The following is a 22,880-nucleotide window of genomic DNA, read 5'->3' as shown; positions in this document are numbered from 1 at the left end:
AGTATGCTCCAGTGCACGCTAGCGGTTCCCCTGGGGCTTGCTCACTCAGTCCCTGCATGCTCCTCGGCGTGGGGGCTTGGACCAGGCCCATGGGGAGGAGAGGAAGTGGCGGCTCAGAGAGGCTGAGGGGCTGTGCAATGTCACACAGCTGTCAAGCTACTGAGCTGGGGCTTTGGAGTTCAGGGCAGGAGGGGGAGAGGGCAGGCAGAGAGTTCCTTGGGCTGGGATCATGCAAGCCTTGAGAGCCGCGGTGAAGATGTGGGGTTTTGAGAGCTGGCCACAGTCTCTAGGGCCCTCCTGGTAAAAAGCAACAGCCATGGGCTCCCATGAGAGCCAGGGACGAGCAGAACACCAGACCCAGCTGCAAGTTCTGCAGCAACCTCCACGAGCCAGGCACCTGTCCTTTCAAATGGGCTAGCACCTATCTGTACAGGAGTGTTGCGGGGGGGCCAGCCTCAGAACCTCTTTTGGTCTTAACAGGCTGATCTATTCTCACAGCCTCCCCTCTTCAGAGCACAGAGTGTCCGCGTGCTCCAACAGCTCCCTCATCCCTGGCCTTCCTGACGCCTAGAACGCTATTCATTTGACTTCCCTGCCTCCTTCCCCCTTTCCCTCCATCTATCCGTCCATTCACTACCCTTTCATCCTCCTCCTTCCACCATCCAGCCAGCACTGTCATGATGGAGACCTGGCGTGCCGGCTGCTCTGCTCCAGGCCTGGGCCACTGTGGCGAGCAAGTCAGATGGTCACTCGGGGGTGTCTGCATTCCAGATGGGGGAGGTGTGTGTGTGTGTGGGGGGACCACATACATTTGCATATCCCGTGAGAGGTTACATGCGTGAGAGGTCATCACAAAGCTCGTGGAAAATGCATATTATGAGAAAATGACTCATGGATCTCAATTTTTTGCACCAAAATATTGATTCCTTTACAAAATCTGTATGCGAAAGAGAGAGGAGGGAGAAGACAGGAGAACGTCCACACCCTGGTTCACTCCTCACATGCCCACAGTAAGGGGGACTGGGCTTGGCCAAGGCTGGGAGTCAGCAGCACAGTCCGGGTCCCCCCGGGGTGGCAGAACTCAGTTACTTGAGCTCTCACTGCTGCCTCCAGGGTCTCTACAGCAGGAAGCTGAAGTCAGGGGCCAGAGCTGGGTATTGAACCCAAGTACTCCACTGTGAAACACGGGAATTTTAACTGCTAGGCCAAATGCCTGCTGTTAAATTTACCTTTTAATTGTATTTTTCCATGAAATTTAAAAAAATATGAATGGGGCCGGCACTGTGGCTCAATAGGTTAATCCTCCGCCTGTAGCACAGGCATCCCATATGGGCACCGGTTCTAGTCCCGGCTGCTCCTCTTCCGATCCAGCTCTCTGCTATGGCCTGGGAAAGCAGTAGAAGATGGCCCAAGTGCTTGGGGCCCTGCACCTGCATGGGAGACCCAGAAGAAGCTCCTGGCTCTGAATCGGCGCAACTCTGGCTGTTGCGGCCAATTGGAGAATGAACCAACGGAAGAAAGGCCTTTCACTCTGTCTCTACCTCTCACTGTCTGTAACTCTACCTCTCAAATGAATAAATAAAATCCTTTTTAAAAATGAACTTGAAAGGCAGAGAGAGAGAGAGAGAGAGAGAGAGGCATTTTTCCATATGCTGGTTCATTCTCCAAGTGGCCACAACAGCTGAGCTAAGCCAGGCTGAAGTCAGAAGCCAGGAACTCCATCTGGGCCACCCTCATGGGTGGCACCATTTGCTGCTTGCCAGGCCCAGGCACATCAGCAGGGAGCTGGATCAGAAGCAGAGGAGCCAGGACTCAAACCAGCACTCTGATATGGGATGCAGGCCTCGCAGGCGGCTACTTAACCTGCTGGGCTACAAAGCCGGCCCCATTCTGTGCACTAAGTACCCTTGTGTGCATCTTCCCCACCTCTATAAAGAATACAACATGGTGGTGTGGAGAGGGGTGCTCGGAGAGTGGGAGAATTCTGACAGCGGTCAGGGAAGTCCCTCTGAGGGTCAGTGGAGACTTGGAGGAGAGGGAGCCATGCAAAGCCCTGGGGCCAGAGGCAGAAAGAACTGCACGGCATGCTGGGAAACAGCGAGGAGCCTGGGGTAGGGGCAGGCATATGGCTTGGTGCAGGTGCCACTTGGGATGCCTGCGTCCCATGTCAGACAGCCTGGGTTTGACACCTGGCTCTCCTCCCAATCCGTATTGCTGCTAATGCACACCCTGGGGGGCGTCAGGTAACGGCCCAAGTTCTTGGGTCCCTGCCGCTCATGTGGGAGACCTGGACTGAGTTCCTGGCTCCTGGCTTCAGCCTGGCCCAACCCTGGCTGTTGTAGGCATTTGAGGATGAACCAGTGGATGGAAGATCTCTGTCTCTCTGCCTTTTAAACGAACAAGTGAATGAGTAACTAACTAGAGGCTGTAGGAGCCTGGAAGCTCGGTTTTATTCCAAGTGCTCTTGGGCCTGCCTACCCAATTCCTTCCCACCCCTATGGCACCAGTTCCATGCTGCCTTCTCCATGAAGCCTCTCTTGGATGCCTGCAGTCCCAAGACCTGCCCTGGGCCCTGTGTGAAGTGGGCTGGGCCAAGCAATGTGCCTTAGGTCCAGCTGCCATAGTCGAGCACCTTGAACCTACTGTGCGTGCCGGCAGACCGATGATGACAGAGGCTCTTCAGTAAAGAGCCTTGGGCTAAGGCGGGCAAAGAGAACTGATGAAAGACTCCTTCATCATGGAAAGCAAACTGCCCCCTCTTCACTCTCAGCCAGTCTGTTGCCAACCCCTACTCCCCGAGGAAGCCAGGCGGGGGGAACTAGAATCAGCCGGGGCCTTCTGATGCTGTAAATGCGGTAGCCACCTGCAGGGCTTGCAATGACCCCAAGAATACAGAATCAGAATTCAGTGTCTGTGATTTCAGATTCTGGTGAAAGTAGGTAAGCCTGTCCCTGGAGAGCGGCGCAGTGGGCCGTATTAGTCATCCACCCTCAGTATGAACGAATAAGTATGGGCCAGCAGCGAGGACTGCAGGAGCAGAGTCAGAGTCAGCCCTTCTGACTTCCTGTCTTCCTGCAAGCAGTCCTGACCTCGACGTGCAGCTGTCTGCTGACCTTCACCTTGGTCAGCCCTGACCAGGCGTGGATGTGAGCTGCGGTGGGGCAGGCCCAGGGGTCGCCGTCTCTTCAGTGTCTCCCCTGATGCTCACATGTCACTTCTGACCTGCTGCTGCCAGGAGAGGGGGGCTACAGGCCACCTGCTCCCCCCTGCAGGGGCGCTCTTAGCCGGGGCAGCTGTGACAGCATCCCCACTGAGGCCTTGACTGCGTCAGATTACACCTGGACACCCAGTCCCGTTTCTTACTTCCAGCTCCTGGCCTTGCCCAGCCTTCACGGGGGCTGGGGTGAGGCTGAGAGGCCGAGGCCAGAGGCAGTGGGCATGGGCAAGCTCTGAGAGGAACACCCAGATGGGGAAGGTTGGCAGCCCACTCTCTCCTCCAGATGCGTGTCAAGAGCCTGCCTCTGGCTTGAAGTCAGGCCCGGGGGCACGGGTGGGTTGTGCCCGCCACCTTTATTTTTATGACAGTGCCCTGATTTTCTCTGGGGACGACTCACTCGCTCTTTCATTTTCAATCTGTGTGATCTCAGTGGGGCTGATCCCACCCCAAAGTCTGTGAGTATAGTCCAACCACAGGCACGTGGCCCAAGTTGGTGCAGGGGCAATCAGCTTGGGGCTTTTGCTGGAAAAAGAATTAAGAGAAGTGCTCTTGGGGCCAGCACGGAGGCGCAGCAGGTTAAAGCCACAGGCGCAGCGCTGACATCCCATATGGGTGCTGGTTTGAGTCCTACCTGCTCCACTTCCCATCTAGTCCCCTGCTAATATGCCGGGAAAGCAGTAGAAGATGGCTTGAGTACTTGGCCCCCTGCACCCACATAAGAGACCCGGAAGAAGCTCCTGGCTTCTGATCAGCTCAGCTCTGGCCATTGCAGACATTGGGGAGTGAACCAGGGGTAGGAAGACCTCTCTCTCTCTTTGGCTCTACCTCTCTCTGTAACTCTTTCAAATAAATAAAATAAATCTTTTAAAAAAATGTAACTTAGCTTAAACCTTTTAGTGACTGCCCAGGACACGGAGGGTAAAATCCAAACTCACTTCCATGGGACAGGCAAGGTTAAGCCGCTGCCTGGGGTGCCTGCAACCCACATCAGAGGCCTGGTTTCCAGTCCTGGCTCTGCTTCCGATTCCAGCTCCCTGCTAATGCGCACCCTGGGAGCAGTGGGTGATGGCTCAAGTACTTGAGTCCCCGTCACAAACAGGAGAGACCCAGATGGAATTCCAGGATCCAGGCCTGGCCCAGCCCTTGGCTGTTGCAGGCATTTGGGGTAGGGGTGGGGTGAACCAGTGGATGGAAGATCTCTCTGCTTTTCTAATAAACAGAAATAAATAAATACAAGACATTAAGCTCCCTTCTGAGGCCCATGAGCCTATGCAGCCTCCGGCTCCGGCCACAAACACCAACACCAGCCATCTTCCCTGCCTCAGGGCCCGGGAGCCCACCGCCCTCTTCCAGGAGCACCGCTCCCACCCGTGCCCTTTGCACATGCAGACGCTTTGCACCCGGCGCTTTCAGCGCGAATGTCACTGGCCGAGGGGCCCTGGCAGACCATGGTGTGTAAGGAGGTCCCGGGCCCTGCCCTCAGAGGCTCCTGCAGGTCAGTGATGACCCTAGTGTCCATGCATCAGGGCCCGCACAGCACCGGCACGATGGCCCGGACTCAGGCGTGCTGAGTCAGGCAGTGGGGCTGTGGCCACTCGGCCTCGCACCAGCCGTCCCTCTCACTGTCACACACGCACATCCTGGGGTGTTAGGGACAGAGGGAAACAGCGGACGCGCCCTCCAGGATGTAGACAGAGTGGGGCCAGCGAGCGGTTAACTCTCCGGGCCAGGCCTGCTGCGCGCGTGGGTGTGGGTGTGGGTGTGGCGGGCGGTGGCTCTGCAGCCTGGGGAGGGGGGAGCCTGGGAATAAAGGGCGCCATTCAGCCCAGGCAGCGCCAGCTCCTCCCCTGCAGGGGCACTGCCCTCAGGAAAGGGGACGGCAGTGGACCCTGGGCAGAGCTTCCTGGCAGCCACTGCCCAGGGCATGGCCCACAGGGGGCTTGGCCAGGCCTCCCAGGGACACACAGAGCGGGCCCCACAGGAGGAGGCAGCTCAGAGCGGTGATGTTGGAAGGTGCCTGCACAGCTCTGATGCTCTGAAACGGAGGAAATGGCCAGGCCGCAGGGCCCCCACTGGAAAAGGGCCCCCAACCACAGCCCTGGCCATGCCAGCCGGAGGGGCTGCCTGGCTCTCCTGTGGGGCCGGCATAGCTGAGCCCACATGGCCAGCTCTCTGCAGCGACCTCCCACAGCCACAGGGATGCTCGCATTGATGAAACGTGACATTCACGGAGCAGCTGCCGGGCGCTAAGCACGGGCCGTGTCCTTTATGTTTATCGTTATTTGATCTTCGTGGCTGCTGCTGTTCCCATTTTACAGATAGGTAAACTGAAGGTCAGAAACAGTGGTGCTCTGCCCAGGGTCACAGAGCCAGTGGGGACGGTGGTTTGATGTAAAAGGCCTCTTTCTTGACATAGAACCAAAGTGCCTGGCCAGGCTCTTAATCGTTTAGCTGCGTACCTTCCTCTCCTTGCACCACACGTGTTTCCCCACGGCCCGCCTCCCCCACGAGGACAGCTGAGCCCTACCCCAACTCTACAAGAAGGGTCAGCAGGCATCACTCATTCAGCTCCCCTCAGTGCTGGATACTGCTCTGGGGGCTGGGCTGTGGCAGTGCCTGACACACAGGTCCCAGGGTGCGTGGGCTTCAGCCCACACCCAGGGCTCACGGGGATGAAACCAGGAGCCCTCAGAGGTCGTCACATCCAGCCCCTCCCCTTCTGCAGCCAACGTGAGCTCAGGGCCAGCCATGCCTTGCCCAACATCAGACAGCGAGCTGGTGGCCACGCTGGACTCAGAGGGCACTTGGACTGGCATGTGGGACTGGGGGAATGTCACAGCTTCTGCACTTCCAGGTTATACCAGGGTCTCCGGCTCAGCTGTCTGTCCTACCTAGGGGTCCAAGGCCACCCCAACCCTACCCCAGCACCCAGAGCTGCCAGCCACCGGCACTGTTGCAGAGAGCTGAGGGCCCAGAAAACAGCTGACTTGAGGGATAACGGACGGTTGTGGAGATGCTGCCTTCCAAGGCCAGGCTAGAGAAGAGCCGGAGGCTTCCTTTCTGACCTCTCTTCTGGATCACTCACCCTGAGGCAGGTCAGCGTCCACGATGAGGGGACACTCAAGCAGCCCTATGGAGAGCTCCATGCAGCCGGGAACTGAGGCCTCCCGCCAGCCGCCAGTGCCGATTTGCTGGCCACATGAGCAAGCTGTCTTGCAAGTGGATCTGCCCACGTAGGACAAGACTGCTGCTAATATTTTTTGTTTGTTAAGATTTATTTATTTGAAAGGCAGAGCAACAAACAGAGAGGTCTTCCACCAGCTGGTTCTCTCCCCAGATGGCTGCAAGTTCGTGGCCAAGCCAAGACCAGGAGCCAGGAGTCTTGTCTGGGTCTCCCACATGGGTGCAGGGGCCCAAGCACTTGGACCATTTTCTACTGCTTTCCCAGGTGCATTAGCAGGAAGTTGGATGAGAAGCGGAGCAGCTGGGACTTGAACCAGTGCCCATATGGGATGCCGGCGCAGCAGGCAGCAGCTTAACCTGCTACATTATATACATTTACTATGTGCCAAGTACTGTTTGGAGGACTTGATCAATTCTGACTTGCTTTTTCCCCAGTGATGCAGACATCATTACAGTGTCCACTTCACAAGGAAACTGAGTACGGAGAGGCGAAGCAACTTTCCCAAAGCCACAGAGCGAGCAAGGGGCAGCATGGGGACTTGAACCCAGGCAATCCAGCCCTAGACGCCACCCTCTTACCCAAGATAAAATAAGAGATGCTCCTGCTCTTCAAAACTTAAGCTTCAAAAATCTCCACGACCACAGGAGAAGAAAGGCAAGCTTGGGGGGCTGGCATTGTGGCACAGCGGGTTAGCAGCCCCTTGGGATGCCTGCATCCCAGATCAGAGCTCAGGTTGGAGTCCGAGCTGCTCTGCTTCTGGTCTGCCTCCCTGCTAATGTGACTGAGAAAGCAAAGGAAGATGGCACAAGTTCTTGGGACCCTACCACCCACGGGGGAGACCTGGATGGAGTTCCAGGCTCCTAGGCCTGGTCAGTGAACTAGTAGACAGAAGATCTCCCCCCACCCTCTGCTTCTCTCTCGCTCTTTCAACAGTAGGTGGAAGGTTCTCTCTCTCTCTCTCTCTCTCTCTCTCTCTCTCTCTCTCATCTCTCTGTCACTCTGCTTTTCAAGTAAATATATTTTTTTTAAGAAGTCAAGCTCAGAGATGTCCTCTGAATGTCCCCAACCCACACACTGCTAGGACTGGAAGCCTGGGCTCGTTCCTGCCGGTGCGGTGCCCTGCTCCACCATGTGCACCTGCTCACAGAGGTTTGCCAAGAGGTAAGTGCGAGGGTAGTGAGCATGGAGGGCATTTCTAGAACCCAGAGCCCACCTGCAAATCAGAAGCACCCTCAGCGAGAGCAAAGCAACCACAGGACTTGACCCCGGCCCAGGCCTTCAGGATTCATGACTTCTCTGGCCCCGGGTGTTCACACCTCTGGGTATTTTCGGGCACGTTACATATAGACCACGTCTCTACTGAAACCTGGACTGAATTCCTGCTAACCCTAAATGATTTCCCCCAAAGGCCTAGCGCAGAGAGGATAAGAACCCCAGCTGACCCAGGAAGCCCTGGCAAGGGTGAAGGTGAAGGTCCCGGCTGAGTGTGCCCTGTGTCAGCAGGAGCCCCCTGCAGGGAACGGCCGACAAGGGGCTTCCTACAGGGTTCAGAGGAAATGCAGAGGGGACATGCAGTGTAAGGGGATGGCACACAGCTGGCTGCGCCCAGCGACAGCCACATTCTGCAGATATGGTGGGATTTGAGGTAAGCCAAGGAGACCTTACTCCCACCTAATACGTTTTCCCTTTTGCCACGATATTCCACATTTTGGCATTTTTTCTTTTTGTCTTATCAGCTATTACATCACAAATGCTGAGACTGAGAAAACCTAGAAGGCATCCAGTCCAATCCTTGTATTTCACAGATGAGGAAACTCAGGCTGGGGGAAGGGCTATGACTTGTCCTCACGGTGGGGTGGGGGTGGGGACCACCATGAGTAAGTGGAAATCTATCACAACACACGTGAGACCACGCCAGCGTCACAGGAAGTGCTGTCAGGCACAGCAAAACAGGCCCAGAAGTTCCCCTTCACCAAGCGTTGGGAACGACTAGGTAAAACCACAAGACGTATCCCACGGCACCACTGAAAACTTTCTAGAGTTGGTGTCGCATAGAAAAACCAAAGTAAAGCAGGACTTTTTTCTTCCTCATTTTTAGTCCTCTGTCAAACTGTGGTTTAGAAAACAGTATCTGGGGGCTGGCACTGTGGCACAGTGGCTTAAGCCCCTTGTCTGCAATACCAGCACCCCATGTGGACACCAGTTCAAATCTCGGATGCTCCACTTCTGATACAGCTTCCTGCTAATGTGCCTGGGAAAGCAGCAAAAGATGGCCCAAGTGTTTGAACCCCTGCACCCATGTGGGAGACCTGGAAGAAGCTCCTGGTTCCTGGCTTTGGCCTGGCCCGCCCTGGCCAGTGCAGCCATCTGGGGAGTGAACCAACAGATGGAATATCTCTCTTTCTGTAACTCATATTTTAAAATAAATAAATATTTAAAAAGTAAAAGAAAAGAAAACAGTATCTGTGCTGACTGTCGCTACATGGTCAGTTTATAGGTCTCTGAGAAACCAACCTTCTGGGGACTATGCCTGCAATTCCACAATCTGCCACTAGGTGGCCAGTTAACGTTCTGTAGTTTGGTAACAAAATAATTGAGATGAGACTTTTCACTGAAAGAACGTGACACTTGGTTAAAAGAACAACCTGATCAGCCTCTAAATAATATATTTTTTAAAAATGATACAGAACACCCAACAAGGTATATGGAAATGCAAACATCCTGGTGAAGGCGATGTACTCATTCTTTTACCCTGACTTTCACGGTTAACGCTCCAGGCAGTACCTCTCTGCACCAACCACTTCCAGGACAGATAAAACAGTGGTCAGGAGCTTGAGCTTGGAAGTGGGGGGGACCCAGGCTTGAACTCAGCCCTGCCTCTTCCTATCTGAGCAGCCTGGACAAGTCATGTCCTCTTTGTAACCTGTGAGTCATTTAATGCAGGTTTGTTGACATGAACTTAGAGAATATAAGCACATGAAACCCTCTGCACAACATCTGGCAAAAGTATACATTTAATAAATAGCAGCTACAATCTTGGGCAGAAATTCTGTCCTGCTCACAATGGCCTAATCTGCTAAAAGTGCCAGGCCTCAGACATAATTCTCCAGAAAGCTTTGCAACCTTTTCCCAAAGACAAGTCAACAAGAAGTTCTCTGGGCTCATGCCGGGAACAGCTCTCCCATGTCCTCCTGCAGGACAAGTCTTTCTGCCACCTAAGAACTTCCCTGCCCACCACGTACCTCTTACGTAGGCATCCTCACCAACTACCAACTCATAAACTTGAGATCCACCTTTCAGGTCAGAAACCAGAAGCCATAAGTGGGAAACCTGCCAATCAGGAAAGAGTTACCTGGCCACCCAACTGCTGGGGGCTTACTCATCTCAATTCTCCTCCCCGAGGGGAGGGCTGGCATGGTAGCCTAGTGGGTAAAGCTGCCAGCTGCAATGCTGACATCCCATATGGATGCTGGTTTGAGTCCCGGCTGCTCCACTTCCAATCCAGCTCTCTACTATGGCCTGGGAAATCAGTAGAAGATGGCCCAAGCATTTGGGCCTCTGAACCCATGTGGGAGACCCAGAAGAAACTCCTGGCTCTTGGCTTCAGATCAGCACAGCCCCGGCTGCTGCAGCCATTTGGGGGAGTGAACCTGCTCATGGAAGACCCTCCCCCCCCCTCCTTCTCCTTCTCTCTCTGTGTAACTCTGTCTTTCAACTAAATAAATAAATCTTGAAAAAAAAATTCTCCTCTTCAGCTCCTTCACTTGCCAAAGACTCCTCCTTAAAAGATTCCCCCGTCCCTCCTAACCACGCAACGTAACCGGGTCCATGGCTTTAGACACTCTCGTGGACGTGGGGTTCATGGGCCAGTCTCTTTCACCTCCAGAGTGTCTTCTGAAATGAACACCTTAGCAATCTCCTTGGCCCAGAGAGGATGTTCTGACTTAATCTGATGAGGAAGCGTGGCTGGGGTCGGAGCATCCTCTGGGTTGGGCCAGTGATGGGGGGACAGATGCTGTGCTGTTGCTTAGGACCCCATCTCACAGGACACCAGACCCAGGCCGGGCAGCTCAGTACACGTAAGGATGTGAAGCCAAGGAACCAGCCCTCAGCGAGCCACCTGCGTGAGCTTTGTCTCCCATTTCGTGTCAGAAATTGATCTGCCGCTGCACGTTCAATAGTTCACACCATGTGGATGGACTGAGCGAAACTCAGCACAGAGAACACCCTGCAGACAGAGTAGGCCGCCTGTGGAAGGGCTCTGATGGCCTTAAAGCAGCACTTCTCAAACCCAACCATGGTCCTTGTGAAAATGCAGACCGAGGCTTGGCAGGTCTGGGGTGGGGAGACTCTGCCCTTGGTGCCATCAAGGCTGCTGACCTGCAAAACCTCATGCTGAGCAGCAAACTTTCAAGGCACAAGACGGTGAGACCTCACCCTGGGATGGGACCTCCCTCCAGGACAGGGTCCCAGCTGGCTGCATCCAAAGTCTCCCAGAGGGTCAGCTCAGCATGTGGCGTGGGCCTCGGCACTAACGGCCAGAGCAGCCTCACCAATGAGTGTTCTAGGGGAACCAGCTCCTGTGATGTTTGCACCAAGCCCGGGAGGTGACCTATACAGGTGGTGCAGAGATGCTGGGTACGACAGGCCCCGGTCCCACAGGTGCTGAGACCAAGCAGGGATCAGAACCCCAGACTCATCTGGCTCTAAGGCTCCTGGTGCTAGAATCCATTATGATTTATCTCCTCGATGGGAAAGAGCGCAGAGTTTTAAGTCGGACGAGCAGGAAGCCCAGATGTGAGCCCAGATCTGCTGGGGCCCAAAGCCAGTGCTCGGAACCCCCACACCCCAGGGGTCCCAGAACTCTGCAGTCAGCTCCCCCTTAGCGGTGCAGTCCTGGAAAGTCTCCCTGATCCTGGGTGTTCTTGCTGCGGCCTGTTCCCCTTGGCTCTCACTATGGTAAAATACGACCCCTGTGCTCTGGCCAGGGAGAAACAGAAATGAAGTTCTTTTCCCTCACATGAGCCACCCCGTGGCCGCTGGAGTCCAAGGCAAGTGTGTCCTGGCTGCCACCCGGACCCTGAAGGAAGGAGATGGGCCAGGCCCGCCACCCCACTCCCTACCCCCCTCCCCCCACCGCTGCCTCCTGGGCCTTCTGAAAGCACACTGAGATGAACAAAGCCCATTTTCAGGCCACGCCAGCCCCCTCGGGCCGCCTGTGGTCGGAGGCCAGGCAGCTTGGCATCTGGAGCATCTTCAGTTAATGCCAGTCCCAGGGAACTTGGGAGGTGAAGGAGGGGGAGGGGCTTCCAGTCCCAGAACCACTGCCCTGCTCGGTGCCAGGCAGCCTCCGATGAATGCTGCATCAGTTCTACGCCTGGGAGACTCCCAGAGCCAGCCTGGGCCCTGCCAGGGAAGAGCTCTGGCTTGGGGTTCTGTCTCTGGGCCTGGGTTCAGTGAGGGCGACCTTGGCCAGCAATGAGGGTTCGGGCCAGGGCTGCTGTAGAGAAGCCACCAATGCCCCTCACCTCCTAAGAAGGAAGCGAGCCCCCTCAATGGCTCTCAGTGTTCTCCCCACTGCCCTCCGAAACCCGGCCCCAGAAAACCCAGTGTCCAGTGCCTGCAGCTCTTGGGGAGGGAGGCTGCAGCTTCTGTGGACACCACAGGCCTGGTGCTCTCACAGGCAGGGGGGAAGCCATTCCTGTCAACCCCAGGGATGAGGGCCACAGAGGCAGGAACTGGGTGAGGGGTCTGTGAGAAGCTGGCTCTGCCATCTTGGACAGGGCTGCCCCGACAGAGCCACAGGCACTGTCATCCTTGAGGATTCTCTCAGGCAAATCTACCAGCACTGCCCCGTGGCTATTCCCTGAGACGCTGCCAGCTGTCCACTCCCCTCCACCCAAGGTGGCCCTCCCCTCTCGCCTGCCTCAACACCCCTCCAGCTCCCACCCCCAGGGAGCTTTCCAAAAAGGTCAGATTGTGGGGCCCCTGCAGAGAGCAGGTGACCCCACACTGCATGTTCACACCAGACCTCTGCGGCCACTGCTTCTTCCTTCTCCTGGCCAGCTGCCCCCTACTCTCACCTCTGTGTCACTTCCTGTGACGGCCCAGGAACCATCCTGCCAGTCATCTACACTTGAGTGTGAACTGCTGACAGCATTGGAGGGAACGGATGTGACCTTGTCACTGGGCACTGGGTCAGGACACAATTTACTTCCAGGGGGAAGTGGCGGGAGGCGGGGGAGATGGGGTCAGGAACATCGGAGACCTGAAATCACGCCTGTCACTTGCCAATAAGCAAGGTCAGGGTCTTCACGGTGACCAGGCGGCATCAGCCTGGAGAGCAGCACAGCCGAGTCCTGGGCCTGGGCGCGCTTCCTGTCCGTGACACGGCTCAGGCTGAAGCAGCCCTTGAAAAGACACAACTGTGGCTATGGTCAGCAGCGTCTCTGGGACACACCCAGCAGCACATCCCATTCAGGGCCAAGGGTTTGGGGTAGGTGCTCTGCAGGTTGATTCCCTTCTAGAATTATCCCTAGATAAGGAAGACACAGCAAGTTGTCACGAGGCAGCCTGGTTAAACATGGGGATGCTACAGCAGCATGACCCGGGACCTGATCCACGGTTACTTTCGAAAATAGAAGGGCCCTGGTGGCGCTGCCTCTCCCACAAGCCTCTGTGAAGCTCCTTCCCACCAGCGAGACCTGGGGGCCCTGGAGCTGCCAGCCAGGAAGCTGGGGAAGCAGCCACACGATCACGCTACCGGACCAGGGCTGCTCAGCCCCCTCCCCACCTGTCAGCTTGAGTAGCAAGCTCCCAGAGGCCAGGAGGGCCCAGCAGCGGGAAGTGCAGCAGCAGGAGCTAGAGCTCGGGGTTGGCGGGGTGGGGGTGGGGGGACACACATCTCACATTCACCTCCTGTGACCAAATGGCTACAGGGGGCGTGGAGCAGGCTGGTGGCTGCGGCCCCTCCATCCTGCAGTTCGCACAGTGTGTTCTGTGCACTCACTGTCGCGAGCCACAGTGAACCCACTGGACAGATGAGCCAATGGACTGTGAAGGCCGTGAGACTGGGCCGGCGGCTGCGCCCGCCCCCTCACGTCCCTCTGTGGTCACTCGGCACTCCTCACTCACTCCATGCACTTCTTGCGGTCCCTCCCCCACACACCGAGTCCCAGCCAGGCCGCTGGACACCCTGGCAGTCAGGGCCCTCATCTTCCCAGGCCTGGCTCGGGTCAGAGTCACCTCTGCGGCAAAGCCCTCGTGACCCCTGGGGCTCCGGACGTGCTAAGCCACCTTCCCCGCTGCCCACCCTGGTAGTTTCCCCCCCTGGCCCTTCACCACTACTGGGAATTGCTCAGGTATTGGGTTCTGTTCGGATTCCCCCATTGGAAGGGCGAATCGTCGCATTTCCAGACGGGGCCCTGGGAGCATGGCTGCTGCCTCGCAGGCCTCTGGCCCTGCGGCCTGGTGTCAGCCCCGGCACTACCAGCAGACCCTATAGTTCCTTCTTCATTATGTAGGTTTGTCTCACCAGGGCGCCCAGACACCTCCTAGCCCCTCTCCCTCGGGGGCTACCATCTGGGCCAAGCATATCTGAGCCACTGCTGCCACCAAGACTCCCGCGGCCCACAGCCATGGCCGGCTCTCCCCCATGCCGCCGACCAGCGCGGGCTGAGGACATCCCTCCCCCGGCTTCCTTCTGGGCTCGAACAAACACCGGATCTGCTGCCTGCGGCTCTGAGGGCAGGGAGAGGAAGGCCCCGGAGACTGCTTGCACTCACCCCGCGCCCTCCTGCACAGTGGCTCCAAACTGCCTCTTCCTTGAGGGCCCGTGTGTAAACTGGCAAGCTGGCACAAAAGAACCAAGCATGCCTGCTGTCTAAAAATACAGCCGCTGGAGCTGGGTTGGTCAGGAGGCTGTGTGCAGGCCCGCGGCACCTGCCTTGATGAAGGGTACAGGTCACTTTCCTACCTAAGCATCCTTGCTCCTCCATGGCTCGTCCACCCCAGGAGTAGGAACAGCTGTGGAGGGGACTGACCCGGCTAGGAGGGCGAAGGGGCCTTCAGGAAGCCTGGCACAGACACAGCTATTTGGCTGCCATAGGAGGGAACCGTGCAGAGCTTCTGCAGAGTCCAGCTCTCTCTGCGCTGCCGCCTGGCTTCCGAGTCCCTTGGTCCCTGGTCACGGCTGTTTGCTTTTTACATCAGCAGCAACTCTCTACTTCACTCCGTAACCACCATTTCCTCCCAGGGAGACGCCTCTGGCCAGCAAACTCAGGATACACAGGAAATCTACTCCAATCCCAGGATGGGCAACAGGAGATGGATTTTCCACAATAGTCTTTTAAAACAAGGCAGAAGCTTCCATGTAAACAGTAGGTTGCCCAGAGAGACAGCTGACCCAATGTCCTAAAAGATCTCTTTTTTTCTGCCTACCTCTTCAAAAAGCACGAGACCCCCGAAGCAGATGAAGCATGTAAGACAATTCTCCCTGGGACTCTTGCATTAGGGTGTGAGTTGCAGGCAAGACATTAATTTCCTTTTGTTTTGAATTGTCCTTTCTAAGGTGTGTGCACATGGCCTTAGAAGACGGGGGTGATGTTTTCCTCTGGAGTAAGCGGCAGGCTTGCACAGGGCCTTGGACAATCAAGTTAGTATGTCTCTCAGGAGCAGAGAGACAAGTTTGCTTACTGCCCAGAATAGAAGATGTGGGCTCCCTAAGACCTGGGCTCCTCCCCTGTCATCAACCCACTGCATGTGCAGGCATTCACAAGTCCATCCCATCAGCCCTGCGGAAGCTGGGACAACGAGAACTGCTATACATGCCCAGGCTAATGCTGCGGCCATGCTGTGATACATTCTGGTCTCTGACCCAGGGGCTAATTGGTTGGCAAACACTGCAAAATCGCAGACCTGTCACCATTCCCGACAATGCTGCTCTGACTGGTGTCAGGGTGACTGCCCCGTCACCATGCTCAGGTGTACCCTGTTTCCAGCAAACTCAAAAGAACCCTTAAATCAGAAAAATATATGTAAACCAGGAAAAGAATTGCTTTTCAAAAAGCTCAGGAAGAGTAGACAATTAGCCTAGCAGTTAAGAAGCCCATGTTTCATATCAGAGTACCTGGATTTGATACTTGGTTCCTGATTCCAGCTCCTTATTAATGCGCACTGGAGGAGGCAGTGGTAACGGCTCATGGGGCTGGGATCCTGCTATCTACGTGGGAGACCCAGATTGAGTTCCCAGCTCCCAGCTCCCAGCTCCCAGCTCCCAGCCCCCAGCTATGCCCTCGCCCAGTCCTCGCCACTGCAGGCATTTCATGAACCAGCCAATGGGGGTTCTCTCTCTTAAATAAATAAACAAAAAGGGGCTGGCGCCGTGGCAAAGTAGGTTAATCCTCTACCTGAGGCGTCGGCATCCCATATGGATGCTGGTTCGAGTCCTGGCTGCTCCTTTTCCGATCCAGCTCTCTGCTATGACCTGGAAAAGCAGTGGAGGATGGCCCAAGTGCTTGGGCCCCTGAACCCACGTGGGAAGACCAGGAAGAGGCTCCTGGCTCCTGGCTTTGGATCGGCGCAGCTCCGGCCGTTGCGGCCATTTGGGGAGTGAACCAATGGATGGAAGACCTTTCTCTCTGTCTCTCCCTCTCACTGTCTGTAACTCTACTTCTCAAATAAATAAATAAAAATCTTTAAAAATAAAATAAACAAATAAACAAAAAGGCAATCAGGCAACATTTACTTCTTTAGAAAGGTCACTGCTTGCCAACACGACATCGCACGCCTCTTTCAAATACAGAACCACTCAGAATCCTAAAAGATGACGCGTTTAGTTCCACAGAGCTGAACTTGCACCAAAGGCTTCAGGAATACACCTTTGTGTGAAATCAGTTTCCCAGGTGGGAAAACCTAGAGGCTGCGCTTGGGAGTGGAGCTTCTGGCAGCGATGATCAGGCCTCCTTCCGGAAGACCACACTTGCTCACTGGCATTCTCCACCTCTTTAAAATAAAGATCAGTTACCAAGGTCGATAGCTGAGCTGTGCCAGTGTCAGCGTCCTGGTTTTGCTCATGTGCTGTTCTTATGTAAGATGTCACCGCACACGGGGACTGACGCGATGGTGGAACAGCAGCAGACAACGCACAGTGCCTAGCGCCTCTCAACATCTTGTGAGTCCCTAGTTATTCCCAAATAAAAATGTCGTGACTTAAGAAACCTAACAGTCCATTTTGTTAGATTCCTAATTAAATGAAGATAGCTTTGGGGCTATCTTATCTGTAATCATATGAAAGTTATAAATGGATTAGTTTATGCCAAAAAAAAAAAATATCAGTTACTCAGTGCCAGTGATCTCAATCACTGAATGGAGCCAGAGAGCCATGACAGGTCCCCTGAGTCCCAGAGAGGTCCAGGCCACCTTCCCTCCCCAGGCAGAGCGCTCCTGAGTCATGACAGCAATGGAGGCTGTTGGCAGGGGCTGCAGAGGCGGGAGAAGGGGGAAAGAGAGAGGCTGAATGAGGTTGGGTGTGGCAGCTCTGTCCGGACAGGAACCACTGCAGCTCGGCCACTCTGTGGCTCTGTGACAGTGGGAAGTGATCTGACTTCTCTGTGCAGGAGAATGCCAGCCACAAGATCAGCCAAAGGGACAGGTATGTCTGCCGCTCTCTCGCCTACTGCGAGGTTTGGAGGCACAGGCCTGGAGCGAGTCCTTCCCCTCCCTTGCATGTCCCCTCCCCAGCCACCCAGGGTGTCCAGGCCCTGCAATAACTCTCAACATCACATGGGTTTTCCTTCCTAGGATGCCTTGCTGGAGAACCACCTGTGCCCCCTGGGGCTCACCCTTCCCACGGGCTCCCCAGGCCTAAGCAGGGCTGGATTCCTGGGCACAGTGGATCATCACCCTTAGGGACTGGAAAGAGGGTTCTAGTCCTGGTGAATACAGTTAGTGGGGAAGAGAGGTCTTGCTGAGAGGCGGTTTCCCTACAAACCTGCATAAAGGCTTTCATTGATATGCCAGGGTCAGACCACAGCATCACTAACTGTATTGGCTTCCCCTTCTAATACCTTGTTGGTCCTGCTCCCAACACTTATACCCCATCTGTGCTCCAGGAGCCAACGGGCCCCATCCAGGAACAGCATCTTCATGGCACCTCAGCTTTCAGCCACAGGAGCCCTGGGCACTCAGCACTTTTCAAATCTACAGGCTGACCCTGAACTCAGCTGTATACCACCCAGGCGTTATCACAAACCTCAGTTCTAGACCCCAGGACAAGAGGCTTATTTCTGGGATTTTCTACCAGGACCTGAGGGGCAGGTGAGGGAACAGCATGCAACCAAGACACAGTTCCTTCTCTTCTCTCAACTCCTCTGCTTCCTCTATCACCTCCGCCAGCACAGGCACACGCCAGGGCTCCAAACACGTCCCAGACCCCCTTCCAGGAGCAGAAATGGGAGCTAGAACCGAGATCCTTCTGGAAACAGCAGGTGCTCTCCACTTCCTCACCTCGGAGTGTTCTTGCCCTGAAACTTCAGGACAGGCCAAGGGCTGACAGAGCTGTGCCGGGGCTGCCTGCCCCCTCCTCCCTGGTGGGGTGGGGGTGAGTTCTCTGGGGTTCTGCTGCCACATCAGCTTGGGGTGAGCCTGAGGGAATCTGCAGGTGGTCTCAGACCCCCCGCCCCCCACCTCCACAAAGGCAGGGAGGCAGAAACAGAGCCTGACGTGATTGGTGTTAGATGACATAGCAGGTGACATGGGTGCCCTTACCAGATTCCTGTCCTCAGCTGCCATGAGCATGCCCTTGGCCATCAGGGACGACTCTGCCCAAACCCTGTCTCCGTGGGGGCAGACAATGGGTGCCTGATATGTCCCTCAGTCAGGATGGCTGCAGAGTCCCCTGTGGGGTCAGGCTGAGGCTACACCTAGCTGAGCCCACACCTTGACCTTGCTTCTCCCCCCCCCTGCCTGCCCTACTGCTTCTGCCTCTGTGCTGGGAGGTTCATGCGACTGCAAACCCTCAGCAGTCACTTGCAGACACATCCCCATCTCAGGCCTCAGCTGCCCTCCCTGGGGCGCCCCCTTGATTCAGAGGGCGGGGTGGGGACCCTGGTGCCTGGCAGCTCATCCAGGCCTAGTTTGGGGTGTGTTGAGATCTTTCCATTCATCTTTTTTCCTTTAGGTCCAAGCCGAAGAGGATACAGAAGCAAACAAGGCAGCTTACAGTCAGCAGGAGGAAAGCCAGGACCAGGGCCTGGGATTCCAAATGGCCAGCAATGCCCGCTCTGAAGTCCAAGAGTGCGAGTGAGCAACAGCCCAAGAGCGACGCCCACAGAAGAAAGTGTAGAAAGGAAGCAAAACCAGGCGAAGGGAGCCCTCCCTCTAGGGTGGGCTGGGGGGTCAGAGGAGCCACCCACTTGTACAGGTCCCATTTGCACGGGGGCTGCCAGGGATCCTGCACTTGATTTTTCCCAGCAGGTGGAGATGCTGCAGGGACAAGTGATGGTCTGTATTAATAGCTGCCATTTGTTGAGCATTTACTGGGAGACAGGCACCCTGCAAAGCAGCTTACATGAATTCCTGACTCCTCACTACAATCCTAGGAGAGGAGACTGAAGCCCAGACAGGGCCTCAGTCCCGCAGCAGCTGCTAGCTCACCATCTCCCGGGGTAGCTAACGTGGAGGGACTTCAGACGCAAGAGTCACGATGTTGGCTGCATGGCCTGGTGCGAGTCCACTAGCCTCCCTTAACCTCAACTTGCTAGTCAGTGAAATGGAGCGGCAGGCTCCTTGAGGATGCAACAAGCACATGTGTGCTGTGAGGGGAACTGGGGAGGAGGAGGGCTCACACATATTTAGCCCTCACTGGGACAGCCACGGTTCTAAGCCCCGAAGACACAGGACTTCAGTTTATCCTTCCAAAAGCCTGTGAAGTCGGTCCCATCAGCACCCCCATTTTCTAGAGGAGGAAAGCCCGGAGCCCCGAACACAAGAACCCAACAGAGCCAGGGCCTCTGGGGGTAGTCGAGACTGGGGCCGGATAGGTACGGCACCCCAGCTGCCCTTCACCCTGCCCGGCCATCCGCAGGAGGCCTTTGCTGGCCTCCTGGGCTCACAGTTGAGCTCCTGATCTGACACAGCAGCAGAGGGGTCATACCTGCCGCCAAAGGCGCTCTGACTCTGCATGGGGTCTTGTCTCCCACTAGCCCTGGGGTTCCTGGGATGAAGGGTGAGGACCTCCCCTTGACTTACTGGCCCCCAGGCCCCCAGCCCGGCTCAGGTGGAGCCCCTCTCACCAAGCCTACTACCAAAGGACAACGAGGCGCTCTGTCTCCAGAGCACTGGCCGAGGGGGAAGGGTGAGAAGAAGCCCATCCCCTTCTTGAGAAAGCAGGCAGCCCTCAGGCCCAAGGCCAGGGCCACCGCTGCAATGAGGCATCACCCTACCAGCCTCCTGGGGCCTCCGGGACGCTTGAGGCCACAGCACCTGGCCAGACTCCAAGCTCTCGGTGGGCAGAGCGTCCAGATTGTGGCAGCAACATCTAAGGTTATGGCATACCTGGGAAGGGGACACTCCAAACCCCCAAGGGGCAACGCAAAGCCAGGCAAGGAATGAAAGTCACACCATATTAACTCCAAGGCCACGAATGGAGAAGCAATCCTCTGCCTGCTTCCACGGGAGGTACCAGGGGCTGAGACTCCCCTCCCCTCTCGCTGTCTAGTTCTGGTCTTTCCCAGCTGTGCGGCTTCAGGGTTCTTCTGTGCAGCGGAATGCACGCTGGCCAACTCCAGCATAAGGCTCTGAGGACAGGCAGCATTACAGCCTTGCCACTTCTGAGGATGGGGGCACGTGAGAAACCGCTCAGAGGAGCCACTGCCCGAGGAAGGTGCCCCTAGGTCACAAGGAGGTGCTGACCACGGGCTAGCAGTGCAGCAGGGGTGAATGAGACAGGACCTGCTTCCTGCCAAGGTCAGCCCTGACCTCCATGGTCTGGGAGCTGGCCTGTGGAGGACCAGGGCCTGCAGTGACCCTGGGGAAGCTCCCACGAAGAACCAGCCAGGCCTGTGGGCTTGGGGAGAGCAGGGAATCCACAGAACCAGGGGGCAGCACTGCCCACACGGGTCAGGGCAGAGGCAGGTGTGGGCCAGGAGACCTGGGTTCACACCTCAGCTCTGCCACTTTAACCTCTCCGGGCCCCAGCACTTTCATGTCTCGGGGGAAATTACAATACACACTTTTGTAAGAAGCTGTGTATGTGACCACAGAAGCCTGCTGGAAGCACAAATTTAAAACATTATAATAACTTGCGTAGAGAGACGCAGCTCAGTTACGACAAACCTGAGACACTGTCCTCTGAATTACACAACAGAACTGATGCTGTAAGCATGGCCCAGAATGCTGTTGTGGGTAATGGCCTTTATGGCCAGGCAGACCCAGGTTCGAATCCTGTCTCTGCCAACTCCCAAGCTTGGTTTGTAAACTGCCCTGCGCCATCGGTGTAATAGAGGCACCCGTGTAGTGGTTACCCAGTGCAGACCCCACCAGGTGCTCAGTGGAAGGTGATCTGGGATCCAAACGGGAGTGTGGAAACCTTGGGCCTGCAGCTCCACATCCTCTCCAAGGAGAGCTCGGGCTCTCGTTGCTTTTGTTAAAGAGGTAACCAAAGACTGAGAGCCTGAGAAAGCAGGCACAAGCCATGGGCCCACAGAGACAGTCCCAGGATGCTGGGGCAGACTGCTTGCAGGGCGGCGGCCTCCAAGACCAGGCCTTACAAATCTCTTGGGATGCTGCCAACATGCAGAGTCCTAGGCCTGCCTGGTCTGAAATTTTTGGCTTAGTAATCACCTTCTCGACCTAAGGGACGCCTTCCTGGGTCACCCCTAGCCCCAGCTGGTGGCACCCAAAGCTTACCTGGGAGGAAGGGGATGATCCTTTGCTTGGGGTCCTTCTGGCCTCCTTCAATGGGAAACTTGTCCAGAAGCTGCATCTGAGAAGCCAGGCAGATGGAGATAGGATCAGAAGACTGGCAGAGTCTGCGGGATGGCATCCCTCCCCCCACTCCTCCACCGCTCAGAGCCTCTGCACTCACATGGATGAGTGACGCCTGAAATCCCTCATTTCACAGCCCATTAGCACACCACATGGGGCATGAGAGGGGGAGGCCAGAGCCCTCCCCACCTCAAAGGCGGTGTCTGAACGTTCAGGACCATGGGGGAGGTGTCTGGAGACACTCACCCCCTCCCCGGCTGCAGTGCACTGGGCTGGGCAGCAGCAGACTTCAGGCCAGGCTGCGGGTGGAGTTTCCAGAAGTTGTTTTGCACCAAGTTTCTCTCCTACTTGATCTGCATGGTGACTCCTTCAGCCCTCCAGGACCAGGATGGAGGAAGACCCCACCTGATATTTAGCCAGACCACCCTCCTCCCAGAATCGTTCTGCAGAAACACACCCCGATGCTATTTTAATTAAAAACTCACTCTATCTCATTGTACCCACTGCAGAGAGACCCCTTTCTACCCTGAGATTGCTACTGTTTTCCCAGGACAGACCCACTGGAAGAGTTTCCAGGGTTCCAGAGGAACAACTGTTTTTACTTCTGCTGTTCTGGGCTGAAATTCTGTATAAACTGGAAAAATACACAGGAGACAGGATGGACGAGGCTAGGGCTCCCGAGTGTGTGGTTGGTTTGCCTTCCAAGCCACAGGTGGGAAGTGGAGCAGAGTGGAAAGCCAGGATCTGGTCTGGCTGCCCAAGCCGTGTGATCTTGGGCAGGGCAGGGCACCCTTCGAGGTGGGGCATCGGGCCGCGCTGGAAGAAGGAGGATCTGCCACTAGTATTGGAAGTCCACCCACCCCACCACGCCTTTAAACATTTATTGAGCGCCTAGTTACAGCACTGGGCGCTATGGGAACAGCAAGAAGACACATCTCCACCAGCTCTTCGAAGGACACTGCGTACGTCACGTGTCCTGTGTCAGCCAGGGGAGGGTAGTATGAGGAAGAGGAAGGCAGTAGGAAAGGAGCTGCGGCAAGACAGGGGATCTGGCTTTCCACAGGGCGGGAGGAAGTCCTTCCTGAATGCCACTTCAGCAGAGACCCACAGTGGGTGAGCGGGCAAGGCGAACTTTCACTTCCCTCTGTGCCACGGAGATTTAACTCAAGCTGGCTCATGCGTTTTCAATGTCACAAGTTCATCTCTCGAAACAGCCACTGCCTGCTGCATGTAAACACAGCATGACACTACAGAAACTGGGGATTTTTTAAGAATCCATACATTTCCAAATAAATTCTATACAAAGTAGAGTTCTTATTACCTTCTCTTTTTTTGAAAATACGCACATAACTGTATTCACATCCACTTGTCCATATTGTATATGGTTCTTAGTTATTAATTGATAATAGGATTAATTAGTACCCAAAAAATGACTGAGAACTGACCAATACACTTAGCAGCAAGGAGGTCATTAGTAACCTTGAAAAGAGCACT

General features: G+C 55.7%; 1 protein-coding gene across 4 annotated transcripts in view; it reads right to left on the bottom strand.

Annotated features, from left to right (window-relative positions):
* SH3PXD2A (SH3 and PX domains 2A) overlaps nucleotides 1-22,880 on the bottom strand; it is a 225,065-nt gene that overhangs the window by 118,114 nt on the left and 84,071 nt on the right. For all 4 annotated transcript variants that reach the window (XM_062214614.1, XM_062214615.1, XM_062214611.1 and 1 more), the window contains exon 3: nucleotides 21,309-21,384. In XM_062214614.1, the coding sequence (XP_062070598.1) occupies nucleotides 21,309-21,384 (76 nt within the window). The remainder of the gene's footprint in view (nucleotides 1-21,308; nucleotides 21,385-22,880) is intronic.

Source organism: Lepus europaeus, chromosome 17, assembly GCF_033115175.1.
Source record: "Lepus europaeus isolate LE1 chromosome 17, mLepTim1.pri, whole genome shotgun sequence".
Lineage (NCBI taxonomy): Eukaryota > Metazoa > Chordata > Mammalia > Lagomorpha > Leporidae > Lepus > Lepus europaeus.
Note: the sequence above shows the minus strand (reverse complement) of the source record. Positions and strands in the feature narration are given on the sequence as shown.